The sequence below is a fragment of the Aethalodelphis obliquidens genome, unplaced genomic scaffold, assembly GCF_003676395.1.
Source record: "Aethalodelphis obliquidens isolate GAN/ISIS:26980383/991018 unplaced genomic scaffold, ASM367639v1 scaffold31, whole genome shotgun sequence".
Classification (NCBI taxonomy): Eukaryota; Metazoa; Chordata; class Mammalia; order Artiodactyla; family Delphinidae; genus Aethalodelphis; species Aethalodelphis obliquidens.
The window spans coordinates 6265841-6279511 of NW_020837975.1; the positions used below are offsets into that span (position 1 = coordinate 6265841).

Consider the following 13671-nt stretch of genomic DNA (forward strand, 5'->3'; position numbering starts at 1 on the left):
ACTGGTGACCTCAGCAATTTTATTAACACATTTATTTCCCTAATTGGGTAATGTATCTCAGGCTTGACTCGAGGGCATTATAATAGGTTTCCACGCTGCAGAAGAAGGAATTAATTAGAACAAGTATTTACACTTGTCTACCCGTCTCATAAACATTACCTGATTTCTTGGGTCCTCCAGGCTCCTCTCTTCTGACTCCCCCACCCCACCCCCTAAATAAATAAATAGAACTGGAGAGTAGAAGTTCACATCTTCCTTATGTGTTCACCCCCACCGGAAGCTGCATTTCATGGTCAGAATCTGACAAAATCATCACTTCCCATAGGACCCGCCTCTCCACGGGCCAAAATGGGGAAGCTGGGGTCTTGGTTTGCCAGCACTGTGTCTGGGATTGTCCTTGTCCATTCAGAACCTGGGGACAAAGCTGGTGAGATGGGCAGATCTGTCCCAGTTCACCCTGCCCCACCAACAGTGCCTCTGAGGAAGGTAAGAGACATTCGTTAGCTCTGTCTGCCCTGGGAGCCAGCAGCCCATGTGAGCAGAAAAACGATAACTAGGGAACTCATTCTTCCAGGCTTCCTCAAGTAAGGTTTTTTTTTTTCTTTTTTTTTGCCTTACAGCTTGTGAGACTGCAGCATGACAAAAAGAAAGCATCTTTAAATGCAAATACTCCAGAATCTCACTGTAATGCTGGCCTGTAACTCCTCTGCACCCCACCCTTTACTCCAGAAAGGCACCATTTCATCCTGCTGTGCAGCCTACGACGACTGGCATGAGTGCAAGATGCCAGGGTACGTGAATCACCTCCAGAGCTGGTTTCCTTAGCAGCTGTTAGTATAGCCTGCCACGTATAGAGATGGCTTTTGAATGTAGGTATAATTATTACAGACACATCTCAGGGGTGTGTAGACTACCCTAGCTACCAACAGGCCCCTTTGGAGAGCTATCCTCCAGAAAAATCTGGATGGATCCAACAAGTCTCATTCTCCTTCTTGAATATCCTGCAAGATCTGGATGAGGTTTTCCAGGCCAAAGATATAGCCTGGATCTGGTCCATCGTAGGTGGTGTGTTCATTCCAGGAGCCTTTGTATGTTGTGTGAGCAAAGTCGATCATCCGGATGTCGACTTTGACGACATTGCTGCCGTGGGGCGTCTGCAGAGTCTCCTGCCCATCATAGATGATGAGGAGAGAGCTGGAGTAGAACCGGTACGAACTCTGGCTCCTAATGACTGAGAGGAGGGCCCGGAGCTGGCGCTGGATGGGCTCTAGCAGCTCCATCCGGAGCCGGGTCCCATCGTGTAGGAACTGATAAAGCGCTTGCCTGAAGCCCTCCACTGAGAGTTTTCTTCCATAGTACTTGTCTTTGAAGAGAAAGTGCTTCTTATCGGTTTGATAAACCTTACATTAAAAAGAAGATAGAAAATGTGAAGAATTGCAAACTTAAAAAAAAAAATCACATCTGCTACAGTGGCAGCATCACAAACTACCTAATATATAAACAGATTTCTAGAGATGCAGGGCAAGAATGGCTGCAATGACTGGCAAGATGATCTTCATCAAGCACCAGTGTAACTTTTACATTTTAAAATGCTTTCTGTGCAAGCCTTTAATAGGAATCCAAGGTCTAAAGATCCTTCATCCTATGAAGGTGACCCTCCGCCCACCAGGAAAAGGTTTGGATCTCCTTTCTTGTGAATTTCCAATGTCAACCTCCAAACCATGATTTAAACCCTGGCTTCTGGCCCTCTTTAAATATTAGCAAACCCAAGCGAGAAAGCTTTAGTGGGAATCTGAAATCACAGCCAATGGCCTTGGAAAGCCAAGCAGATTAAAATTTCCCCCAACAAAGTTTATGAAGTCCTTTCTCTGCAGATTCTAAGAAAACCGTAATGGCTCTGGGGGTAGAGTGGGGTGAATTGTTTGGAGATGAAAAGACAGGCTAGATCAGGTGTGGATGGAGTTTTCAGGCAGCCAGTGAGGTTGAGGGGAGCCTGGATGGAGCAGGGAAGGTTCGCAGCAGCTCTGCGGGGTTGGTGGCTCCTCTCTGTAGCATCAGCCCTTCTCCCCTCCCCTGTCATGTCTTGGCCACCGGAAGGGAGCAGATGGAGGAGAGATGCCGAGCGGGGAGACAGTGGCAGCCGCTCCCATTTCATTCAGATGACAGAGGCGGGCAGAGGCTGAACGGAGGTCAGTGGCTGGCATGGCCAGAGGGTGAGTTGGCACACCTCTGCCTGGCACACCTGGGAAGGGCTGCCCGTACCTGACCAAGACAGTTTCTCAGGTCTTCCCTGCCTTCAGATTACATGATATGTTTACAGAAAACAGGAATTGAAAAAAAAAAATATCAGAAAGATACCATCGACTTGGTGTTGCCTTTGGAGGGCTGGAGATCAGCTGTTACAATTAGCCTTCCTAAGCACAAGACAGGCATCTCTTTGTAAATAAATCAGATCAATTTCAGAAGGTTTGCGGTCCAGAGAGAGATTCCATGTACTCCACAAACTGTCACACTCCATTCTCTTGAGGACTGTATTCCAAGCCTTCCTAGGGACATCTGTGCCACACATTTATAGACTCAACTTCCAGCTTCAAGGGGTGGCAGTTTCAATTAAGGAAAGCTATAACGATTACCATCAAATCCGTGTCTGGTTTTGCTTTAGTAGATAGACTCTAAGAGTGAGCCACTGGAGGAAGTTTATTTCCTCCTGTCCTCCTGCAGCCTTGGCTATAAGCCACATCAGAACAGCAAAAATGAAGTGTGGAGTCGGGGCAATAAAAAATTAACCATTCCTTTGCTGGGCTTTACAGGTTACGACCTTCCCACTTTGTTAAGGAGAAGAGGTAGCAAGAAACAGCAGAAAAAGCGGAGAAAGAACAGGAAATGGCCAATAAGGATTCAAAGAGCAGATTGCCTGCCAGCATCTGAGAAGGAGAGGGTTCAGCTTCATGGTTCAAGAGAACGAGGAACCAACGGAGCACGCAGAGAAGCTTTCTCTCAGTTCTCTCCCAGACCTGCTCGCACACTGTCATCAAAGGTCTGCTCTCAACATGGGCAGGACCAACGTGGTCACATGGAAAGTTCCAACTGCCAGAGATCCTGAGATGAGTTTTAAAATGGTGGTTTTTAAAATTTTATTGACGTACAGTTGATTTACAATGTTGTGTTAATTTCTTCTGTACAGCAAAGGGATTCAGTTATATACATTCTTTTCCATTATTGTTTATCACAGGATATTGAATATAGTTCCCTGTGCTATACAGTAGGACCTTTTTGTTTATCCATCCTATGTATAATAGTTTGCATCTGCTCATCCCAAACTCCCAATATATCCCTCCCCCCACACTTGGCAACCACAGTGTGTTCTCTATGTGAGTCTGTTTCTGTTTCATAGAAGTTAATTTGTGTCATCTTTTAGATTCCACATATAAGTGATATCATATGGTATTTGTCTTTCTCTGTCTGACTTACTTAGTATGATAATCTCTAGGTCCATCCGTGTTGCTGCAAATGGCATTAGTATGGCTGAGTAGTATTCCACTGTATATATATGTACCACATCTTCTTTATCCACTCATCTGTCGATGGACATTTAGGTTCCTTCCATGTCTTGGCTATTGTGAAAAGTGCTGCTACGCACATAGGGGGTGCATGTATCTTTTTGAATTACAGTTTTGTCCAGATATATGCCCAGGAGTGGGATTGCTGGATCATATAGCAATTCTAATTTTCTTTTTTCACATGGCAATTCTATTTTCAGTTTTTTGAGGAACCTCCACACTGTTTTCCATAGTGGCTGCACCAATTTACATTCCCCCAAAATGGTGGAGTTTTGATATCACTATCCTGAAAGGCGCTCTTTAAAAAACCCAGTGTGTCCTAGACCAGGATACACGTTTTCTTGGTGAAAGAGGTGCTTGGCCGCTGTCTCTGTTGCTCCCACAAAATGAAGCGTCCTGCGGGGGGCAGCAGCATCTGGATGGGAGACATCCTTGCCCCTAGCGGACATGCCAGGATGCCCAGCCCCGCAGATGTCCCCCACCTACCTGCATGCCGCAGATGCGCACGCCCAGGCAGGCCGAGGTGCTCCGTGCACACTTCCTCATGTGGCGGGCCTTCTTCTCCTCCGACGCATCGTCCCCGTGCTGCCGGGTCCCCATCTTCAGGTCTAAGATGCAGGGATGCTTGTACTGTGACACGACATTTTCCAGCAGCAGGAACCCTGGTCATGCTACTTTAAGGAAGGCTTCTGAGGACATAAAGGCCACTGCCCCACAGGAGGCGGTTAGCAGGCCTCTGAAGCTGGCTGGAGGTTCCCTCCTCTGAGCCCCATCCCTTCACTCCCATTTCTTTCATTACAGACCAGCCTGTCAGTCGCTGTGAAGAATTCAGGGTATTAACTTTGCAGGCTGCTTTCATAAGTCCATTTATTTAGGGGGAGTTGATGAGGATGTGAGCTTTTTTTCCTTCTCCTTTTTGCTCTGAGGTTGTAATTTAAATTCAGGAGTGAAATCCCTGGCAGGCCATGCCCAATTTACATGTTATGGCAGAAAATCATAAGGCTAAAACCTCGAGTCACTGAATGGGCCAATACCTTTTGGGGAGAAGTGGGTTGATATTAGCTTCAGAGATGAGTTGCAGGAATATTAATTTCAGCAGAGTAGTTATCCTGCAAAAGCTTCTTAGGGATGAGGGCTGCAGATGTGTCTTAGTAAATACAGAGAAACCAGCCACCAGTGTGCGGGAAGGAGCCCAGAGGTGACAAAAGGGGGGCATTTCAAGCCTGAATTTGCTCACTGAGTTTGTGGGAGGTGTAAAAGGGAGGATGGGTGCAGGGACCCACCCTCCCTTTGAACCCGCGCCCCTACCCCCACCCAGCGTGGCAGTCATCTTTCCTATCTGCCCACAGAGACCCCAGCCCTGTCCATCCCCACTGCCCAGGTGGCAGAGACAGAGCCAGTGGCCCAAACAGGGTTACTCTGTTCAGCTTTTCCCACAGTCCTCCTTCCCCAGCCTCTGGCTTTTCTTTTGGAGAGATCTGCTTTCTCCCAGGTCCCAGGTGGGAGGGCTTGTGCCTCCTACTCTCTCTCACATCAGGCTGTCTCTCCCTACCCACACCTCCCTTGGCCCTGCCCCGAAACATCTGTCTATCACTCCCTTCACCGCCCCGCACCCCTGACAGCACCGTGCGCAGTGGTGGCTGGGCGGGCGGGCGGGTCATGGGCAAGGATACGGTGCCTCTTGTTCTCAGGGTACTCAGCGCACAGGCGGCTCAGGTGGGCCTGGTGGCAGTGCAGGCCCCACGGGTTAAAGCTTCTCCTCTCTGTCTGGTTCCCGTTCACATCCTCCACCAGGGAGGGGACTTGGGCCTTGGGGTGGAGCTCGGACATCAGGAGTGCTGTGGCTGGGCTGCGGGCGGGGGGAGCACACGACAGTCAGGGCCCCTGTGACTGGCTGGGCTCTCCTGGCTGCACCCTGATGTGGACTCTCCCTGGCTACTCTCAGGATGCCTGCAGGACCTTGGGCACCAGGGCACCAGATCAGGCCATGCTGCAGGCCTCGCAGGGGTCTCTAAAGTCCGGAATAACTCACTGGAGCATGTCACCTCCTCAGGGGGCTGAGGCGGTTTAAATTCACTTGTAAATGACCTGGGTCATTACCTCCTTTTGGAGGCAACACAGTACAGAGGTGGCGACCCTGCCTGGAATCAGAAGGCTGGAGGTTAGGCTGTTACTGTGGCTTCAGATGCCATGGGGGGAAGAATCATAGGTCCTTGGTCCACCCTCTCCTGCCCTCTGCATCTCGGCTTCCCCGTCTGTAACATGGAGATAATACGCACCGCTTCCTGACGCCAAGCCAGGAGGCTTAATTAGATCCTTGGGGAAGGGAGGTACTTTCATTGTATTAGCTCCCTTTTGTTTCCCATAAGCGTTTAAAAAATCCCCAGGGATCCTTTTCATCTGAGAAAGGTCAGCTAATCTGAGAACTCTCCAGGGACCTTGGGCATCCTGAGCCGCCTGGGTCTCCAGGGCCCCACGGAGCACTGCAGTTGACCTCTCTCCTCACCAGTCTTGACCGCTACAGAAGATGATTTTAGAGAGGCATTAGCCACACTTTTCCTTTATGTCAACTCTTCTGGGGTTTCTGCTCTGCACATTTTCCCCCTCCAGAGACACCTCATGGTCTCAGTGAAACGGGTATTTAATGAAACAAATATATACTGAATGTCTGCTCTGTATAGGACTCGGCGTGTGCATCCACTTCCGAGATGAAATGCATTGAAATCCTCCCTCTAGAAGTGGCCCCAAAGAAAATGCATTCCTTTTTTTTTGGTCACGTGGCTTATTCTAGACAGAGCCTTCATCTGAATTTCTCTTTTGCTCGGCTCTGGCCCTAAGGGGGAGCCATCGGCCTGGGCACAGGTGGGAGCAGTGCTGGTGCCTGCTAGGGACGTGCTGCTCGGGTTCTGTCATCCTGCCAAGTGGCCCTCACCTCTCCTTGAGTGAGTGTGCCAGCTGGGTGTGCTGCCACTGGGGGAGGGGGAGGGCACCGCTGCTGCTGGTGGTCTGCTGGAGGGTCTGCCATATGGCCACGGCCGCCGACTCCGTGGAGACCTGGAAGGGCCCCCGGATCTCCTTCAGTGGGTTGGCAACCAGGCTGAGATGGCCTCGGCTGTCTTTCCGGAGGTGCACGGTGATGGTGCCTGCAGAAGGGGAGGGATGGAGAAACCAGATGACATTTACGGAGTGGATGCAGTGTGATGTCCTTCTGAGCTATAGTTTAATGGCAGTGGTCAACTGCCCCCCTTCCCCAGCTCGTCTCTCAAGGAAGAGCTACGGGGACTGGCCTCAACCCGATCCTGTTCCAGAATGAGCCCAGAGCTGCGGAGCCTGCGGAAATGGCCTCGTGTGGATGCTGGTACAGCTTCTGCTTCGTCACCTCTCCCTGCCCCTCCATGCTTGAAACAAAGCAGCTGCGTACATTTTGTCCTCACATCTCCACTCCTCTGTGCGCGAGCACACCACCCAGGCACCCCGCAGCACCCCACCGGGGCCCAACCTGGGGGCATCTGAGCTGGTCCTCTGCAAAGAGGGCCCCCGCCTCTGAGTGGCAGTGAGGGAAGCCAGGGGCTCCTCTCATTCCTGCCTCTTGTCCTCTGCCTCCTACGACACCCTGGCTCTCCCCTCTGTTAACCTGTATCTGAGCAGCTTCTTCCAGGAAGCCTTCCTCTAACAGCCTCCTGGTGCTCCGGTTGCCCCTTCTTTCATCCTCCCCCCATCCCTGGCTTTCACACTGACGTTCGCCATTGCCTTCGGTTAGATGCACAGCACGTGAAGATTATGGACAGAATGTGGTTCTTTGATAGAAAACAGAAGGCGTGTGAGATTTCTCCAATGGTACCTCCTAACCACCGGTGTTTGTAATCCAGGCATGACGTCCTACTCCAGTCGCTGGCTGTGATAGCGAAGGATGTGAGGACACCCACTGAACCCATGCGCTAGCCGAGCTTCTCCTTTAGGACATTGACCAGGTCAGGTCATTGGCTCTGGCTTGTACGTTAATGGCTCTCTGGTGTTCTTTGGACTTCTCGCTCTGGTGGCAGGGTCCAGCCCTCCCTCTGTGGGTGCCCAGCCTCGCCAGAGTTCTGGTGAAGGTGGAAGATACTCATGGTCGTGGCCCGGGAGACGGCCACACGAATGTTTTTGAGAGAACCGGCTCTCTACAGAGTCCTTTGCTCCCTGTTCTTCCTGCAGCTGATGCCGTGAGGACCCTCTCTTTGCTCCTTCTTCTATCAACCCATTCTCCATCCATCTTGTGCCTGGGGGCTGACTCTGGCATGCAGCAATGGCTCTTTTTTTTTTTTTTTTTTCCGGTACGCGGGCCTCTCACTGTTGTGGCCTCTCCCGTTGCAGAGCACAGGCTCCGGACGCGCAGGCTCAGCGGCCATGGCTCACGGGTCCAGCCGCTCTGCGGCATGTGGGATCTTCCCAGACCGGGGCACGAACCCGTGTCCCCTGCATTGGCAGGCGGACTCTCACCCACTGCGCCACCAGGGAAGCCTGCACCAATGGCTCTTTTGCCTGACAGTTGGGCCAATGAGGGACACTGGCTGGAGATGGGGGGAGGGGAGGAGAAATGTTGGGGCTTTATCCCACTTGTTCCCTCCCTGCTGCGGCGTGGCTCTGCCGCGGCTGTGTTTCTCTGCAGCCTCCCTCTTGCTCAACTCCGCCACGCCCTCACCTTGGCCCTTCAGGCCTGCGGTTGGTTACAGTCTTCCAGTCTTGCCGCTCCCTGGTTGCCTCACCATCCCCAGTTGTTCCCCCCTTTCCTTTTTGGCAGCCCTGCATGGCATGTGGGATCTTAGTTCCCCAACCAGGGACCAAACCCATGCTCCCTGCAGTGGAAGCATGGAGTCCTAATTCCTGGACTGCCAGGGAAGTCTCCCCAGTTGTTCCCTTAATCCTGTGTGCAATTCTGTGAATAGTCCCTTGACAAATTCTCTTTATTTAACTCCCTTGGCATGTACTGCTCATTTTCTGCTGGGACCCTGACAGATGGGAGGGTTGTCTGTGGTCACATCCTCCCAGGTGTTGCTTTCCTCCCCCGGCCACTTGGTCACCTTCTCAGCGTTTAAGTGATCATTTCTGCTGAACCAGCAGCCAAGGCAGCTGATTTCCCCTCGTGCGGCCCTGCCCGGCCCTCCTGGGCTGCTCAGAGCAGACACTCATTTTCAGGGCTGCTCTATAATTCAGAGAGGCACGCTCCAGGCCCGTCTGTGCCTAGCTCAGTGGTCTCCCTGGGCCAGGCCTGTCATCTCAGGTTCCCAGTGCCCTAATTCTGCAGCCTGAGCGTGACCTTCGGTTCCCTCCAGTTCCTTAAAGAACTCTGCTCTTCCTTAGCTCATCCCAGGCCCCAGTGTCCCGTGAAGTAATCATGACAGAGCATTCTGTAGTTTACCTGGACAGTAGCCTGCATCCCTAGACCGAGCCCACGAGGGCTGTCCTGCTCATGAGAGCAGGGGGCTGATGGCAGGTCAGGGACACAAGTACGGTGGTAATAACCACTGCCTGGTCTTTTACACCTACTGTGTGCCAGCATTATGTGCATTTTGTTGGTCAGTAAGCCTGCAAGGCACTTGACTGTGGTCACTGAGGCTCAGAGAGATTGATAACTCACCCGAGGTCACACAGCTGGTAAGGGATGGAGGCCACGCCAGCCGTGAATGTGGGAGACGCAACAGGCTGTCGCACTGGGCCTGGGACTTAATCGGGAGACTCCTGTGTCATCACGCTATGTTTACCCGTGTGTGGACGAGGCACACTCCTGCTGCGTCCCCAGTCACATTTGTTCTGGTCATTCTGTTCCACAGGAGCGAACGGAGAGGCTACGATGCCACCACCTCGTGAGAGTGCCGAGGGCCGGAAGCGCCAAGAAGCCCAAGGATACGGTGTTACATTTCCAGCCTAGACTTCTTGGCGGGAGGGTCACTGTGCTTGTTCCAGGGAGGAGGACTGGCCTGGGAACCACCCCCAGGCCCCAGAGCCTACCCTCCAGGTGTGAGAAGAGGGGGAGCTGGCTGGTCTCTGTGCTTGCCTTGGGTGTCCATGGGGACTTGGCGGCCCACGGGCTCCCAACACTCTGCTGCCCCTGCCTGGCCAGGAGAGTGGGGGACCCCGGCCCTGTCTGCCTGCTCACCAGTCCCCCCAAGCACCTCCGCTGTGACCATGTCAGCTGGGCAGACAGGAGTGCTCGCTGCCTTGGCTGACGTGCCCAGAGCATCTCAGCAATTTCGATTTGGCCGAGCAGCTTCCATGAATATTCCGTCATGTACTTATTTTTAAGCTCATGAGAACATTTATTTGCCGCCGTCTGTAATATGAATCTGGCTTATCCACTACCAACTTGACCTAGGAGTATGTCCTCACTCACCCAAAGCCGATGGGCAGACTGGGAGGCAGACGGACACAGCCTCAAGACGCTGTCGTGCCCAAGGAACCCAGCAAAAGGTCCAAGATGAGCTCCTGGCACAGGGAAGCTGCCCTTGGGAATGACGTGCCTGCCCAGCAGTCCGCTGCCGTCACCGTGCAGGGAGTGAGAAGGAAGAGGGTGGGCTCTGGGGCATGCGGCAGCCACGTCAGGAACAGCCTCTCTTTCTGGGTTGTTCCCACCAGCAAGAAAAGGGAGACCCCTGTGGCAGCCTTGTGGGTGTTCGGGTTCCCCTGACCTGAGGTCACTAGCTGAGTGACCCTGGGCAAGTCACATCCCCTCCCGCGTAGGGCTGGGTGACCCCAGAGCACTGGCATCTGAGGAGTTGTCTCTTCAGTGATAGTCGCTGGTGGAGCCGGCCTGGGGGGCTGAGAGCCCACACCTGGGAGCCATACTTGAATTCTGGCTCTGCCTCACTAGCTGTGTGGCCTGAGGCAAGTTGGGTAACCTCTCTGTGCCTCAGTTTGCTAACCTGTGAAATGGGGATGATAGAAACACCTTCCTCAGAGGACTGTTGTCAGGATTAAACGAGTCAGTCATGGAAACTGCTTCCAGTGTGTCTGGCACTGAGTGAACACTAAGGGTTGGCCGATATTACTTTTCTTTTCTGGTGAAACAAGATGCCCGCACAGCCTGAGGTCCTTTGGGGGACCCTTTCCCATCCCAAACCTGACTTCAGCTCCCTGGCCCTGGCGTCTGAGGGCTTGAGGCTCCCAGTTCTGGGCCTTTCTCGTGTCTCCTCAGACGTGTGCTTCCTTGGGTGGCGCCTGGATGCCGGCCGTGTTCGGGCAGGCGAGGGAGTCAGCGTTTCTGCATCATCGAAACCTCCTGTCTGGGTGTCATGCCAGCCCATGGGCTCTGCCTCACCCTCACGCTCAGCCAGTCTGCGTGGTCTCACCTGCGAGATATCCTGTGTTTCCCTGACCCGGCCCCTCCCGACTTGTTTGCAAACATCATCTCCTGAATGAAGCCCCAAGGCAAAGACTGAAGCATGAAGTGATGCCTCAGGTTAATCTATCGAGTTAGCAGGGCCCCAAGGCGGGTGGTACCAGGATGGGCCCAACCTGAGAGGGAAGCAGGGCAGAGGAGGGGTCTGGAGAGTCGACAGTGCCCAAGACTCCCCAGAGTGGTGCGGTCCTAACCCACCTGCGCCCCCCGCCCCCCGCCAAATGGAGGATGGCTTGTGCAGACAGGGAACGGGGAGGGCACCGGGATGTGGTCCTGGAAACCCACCGGCCTCTTTCACTTCCCCGCTCTGCCTGGGGCTGCCCTGGCAGCCTGTCTCAGCTCCAGAGCTGTGTCAAACCAGCGTGAAATGCTGCGGGCAGGAGGCCACCCCACCCGAGATCCTGCCGCCCCTTTGCTGGCTTGAGTTCAGTTGTGAAGGGCCAGATGTTAGCTCCAGTGGGTGCTCGGACAAGATGGGCAGTGACCCACAGCTGATGGGCAACCCCGGCCTGCGGCCCCAGAGGGCCCCCGGGGAGGCCTGCAAAGGCTGTACACCAGCCATCTGCCCCTGTCTCTCATTTGTCTTATCTCAGACTCTCAGAGGTGCTGGCAGCCCATGACTGAAGCAATGCCCAGGGCTCAAGGCCTTGGGCCCCTCTCAGTGGGTCTGTATCTGGAGCAGGCTGAATACGGATTCCTAGGCCCTGACCCTAGGGATTCTGATTCAGAGGTCTTGAATGGGGCCTGGGAGCCTGCATTTAAACACACACACACACACACACACACACACACACACACATACGCACACACGCACCAGCAATTCTGGTAAAGTTGGCTGATCCCACTTTGAGAAACACCGATGAAGACAGGCCCTATCCTTCCCAGTTATCCACATCACTGAAATGCAGGTAAGTTTTTAACTGACATATTGGAGGTCTAAAATCCTCTAAAGGAGGTCTTTTCTCTGAGTATGTATCCCTTTGTGGGCCCGCAGCTGGCAGAGTCCTGCCCTGAGCCCTGTGAACCGCTTTTACCGAAGGCTGGATGTGAACAAAACAGCCTGCCCCGCGGATGCTGGCGGCCCACAGAGTGCCCCTGTCCGGAGGTCAGCACACAGCAGCCCTCCCCCGCCACCCCAGACTTCTCTCCCCGGAACCTACTCTGTGCTCAGATCCGGAACACACACTGCTCCGTGCACCGTTTCCCCAGCTGCACTGCGGAAATGCCCCGGCTTTGCCCTTGGATGAGGGTGGGAATTCTGGTTTCCCAAACACACTGTGAACCAGCCCCTCCATAACCTGTCTCAGACCCGAGGCTCCTGCCATGCACCTGGGTCACCTGAGGGAGGTGAAGGAGGTCTCCACCTGTCCTGTGTTTACCAACCACAGTCACAGGACCCAGCCATGGCACTCCCAAAGCACAGACTGGGATGCCCCATCGGGGCGGGGTGGGGTTGGGCAATCACTTTATCCCATTCTCAATTCCTCGAAGCCTGATGGCTTGAGCTAATTTGTAGGACGCCAAATGGCATAACACTCCAGGCCTGGAGGCTCAAAGAGTTTAGAGAAACTGGGGCTGTGAAGGCCAGCAGGGCTGTGGAGAGGGGCAGGTCTCCATGGCAACACTTCAACACACTGTGCTGGAGGAGGTGGCAGGTGTGTGCGCCTGCCCCGTGCTGGCCCCATGCGGGGATACTGAGCACAGGGGACTTCCCAGACACTCACCTTTGTACTGCGGAGTGAAGCGCTTCATGGCCAGTGGCAGGGACTCGTAGAACCTCTGCTCCTGGGAGATGAGGGGCTTACACACCGTGTACTCATCATACTTCAGTACGCTCAGGTGACCTCCGACCTGGTGCAGGAAGGGCTCCAGTGGCACGCCAGGGGTGTCCATGCTGTCCTGCACCACCATGTTTCAGCGTGGGAAGGGGACAACTCGCAAATCCACAAGAGGAGGGAGGGCCTGAGGTCGAGGTAGCAGCTCCCGGACAGAAGGCGGGGCTGTCAGCAGTCCTCAACTTTCTCCTTCTTGGCCTTTGTCGCTGTCATAGCACAGGTGTCTTCCTGGCTGAGGGCTCTTGGTGGGGTTCCCTGGAAAGCAGAGGAGGAGGGGAAAAGATGTGAGGGAGGTGGTGTGCTGGTGGGGGCAGCACTTGAAGTCGCCAGCCACGACCCCCAGGTAGTTAAACAAGACTGTAAATAGGCATCGATTTCTTCTGGAATAATCTGTTACAAGCAACTGGTAACAGTTACCGCCTCTGGGGAGCAGGGCTGAGATGGAGACTTTTCACTAAATACCATTTTATGCCTTTTGAATTTTAATATTAAAACGTTCAAAAAACAATACCTAAAACTGTAAGCTTTCAGAGTGCAGTGAGTGTGTCTGAACTTCTCATGTCCCGTTGCCTGCCTTTCTTTGGGAACTTTGATCCCAACCCAACGAGAAGAGAGCAGAGTCCCTGCTGGTGGGGACTTACCATCCTGCAGGGGCTGGAGGGGTATAGGAATGCTTCATTTTGATATTGCATATACATCTGCTGTGCACCATCATGACTCCACAACATTATTGCTGTGTGACCTGAGGAAGTTACTAAACCTCTCTGGGCCTCAGTTTCCCCATCCGTAGAACAGGATAATTATGATACCCATCTCGTGGACTTAGGGTTCAGAACTAAGATATAAGCCCATGGCTTCCCTGGTGGCGCAGTGGTTGAGAGTCCGCCTGCCGATGCAGGGG

General features: G+C 53.4%; 1 protein-coding gene across 1 annotated transcript; it reads right to left on the minus strand.

Annotated features, from left to right (window-relative positions):
- On the minus strand, nucleotides 1-12846 carry IP6K3 (inositol hexakisphosphate kinase 3). Its single transcript, XM_027126988.1, has 5 exons — nucleotides 12660-12846; nucleotides 6493-6703; nucleotides 5234-5409; nucleotides 4047-4222; nucleotides 1-1400 (listed from the first exon to the last, which is right to left on the minus strand). Exons 1-5 carry the CDS (start codon nucleotides 12844-12846, stop codon nucleotides 981-983), a joined length of 1170 nt encoding a protein of 389 aa, XP_026982789.1. The 3' UTR covers nucleotides 1-980.
- Between the last annotated feature and the right edge of the window lie 825 nt (nucleotides 12847-13671).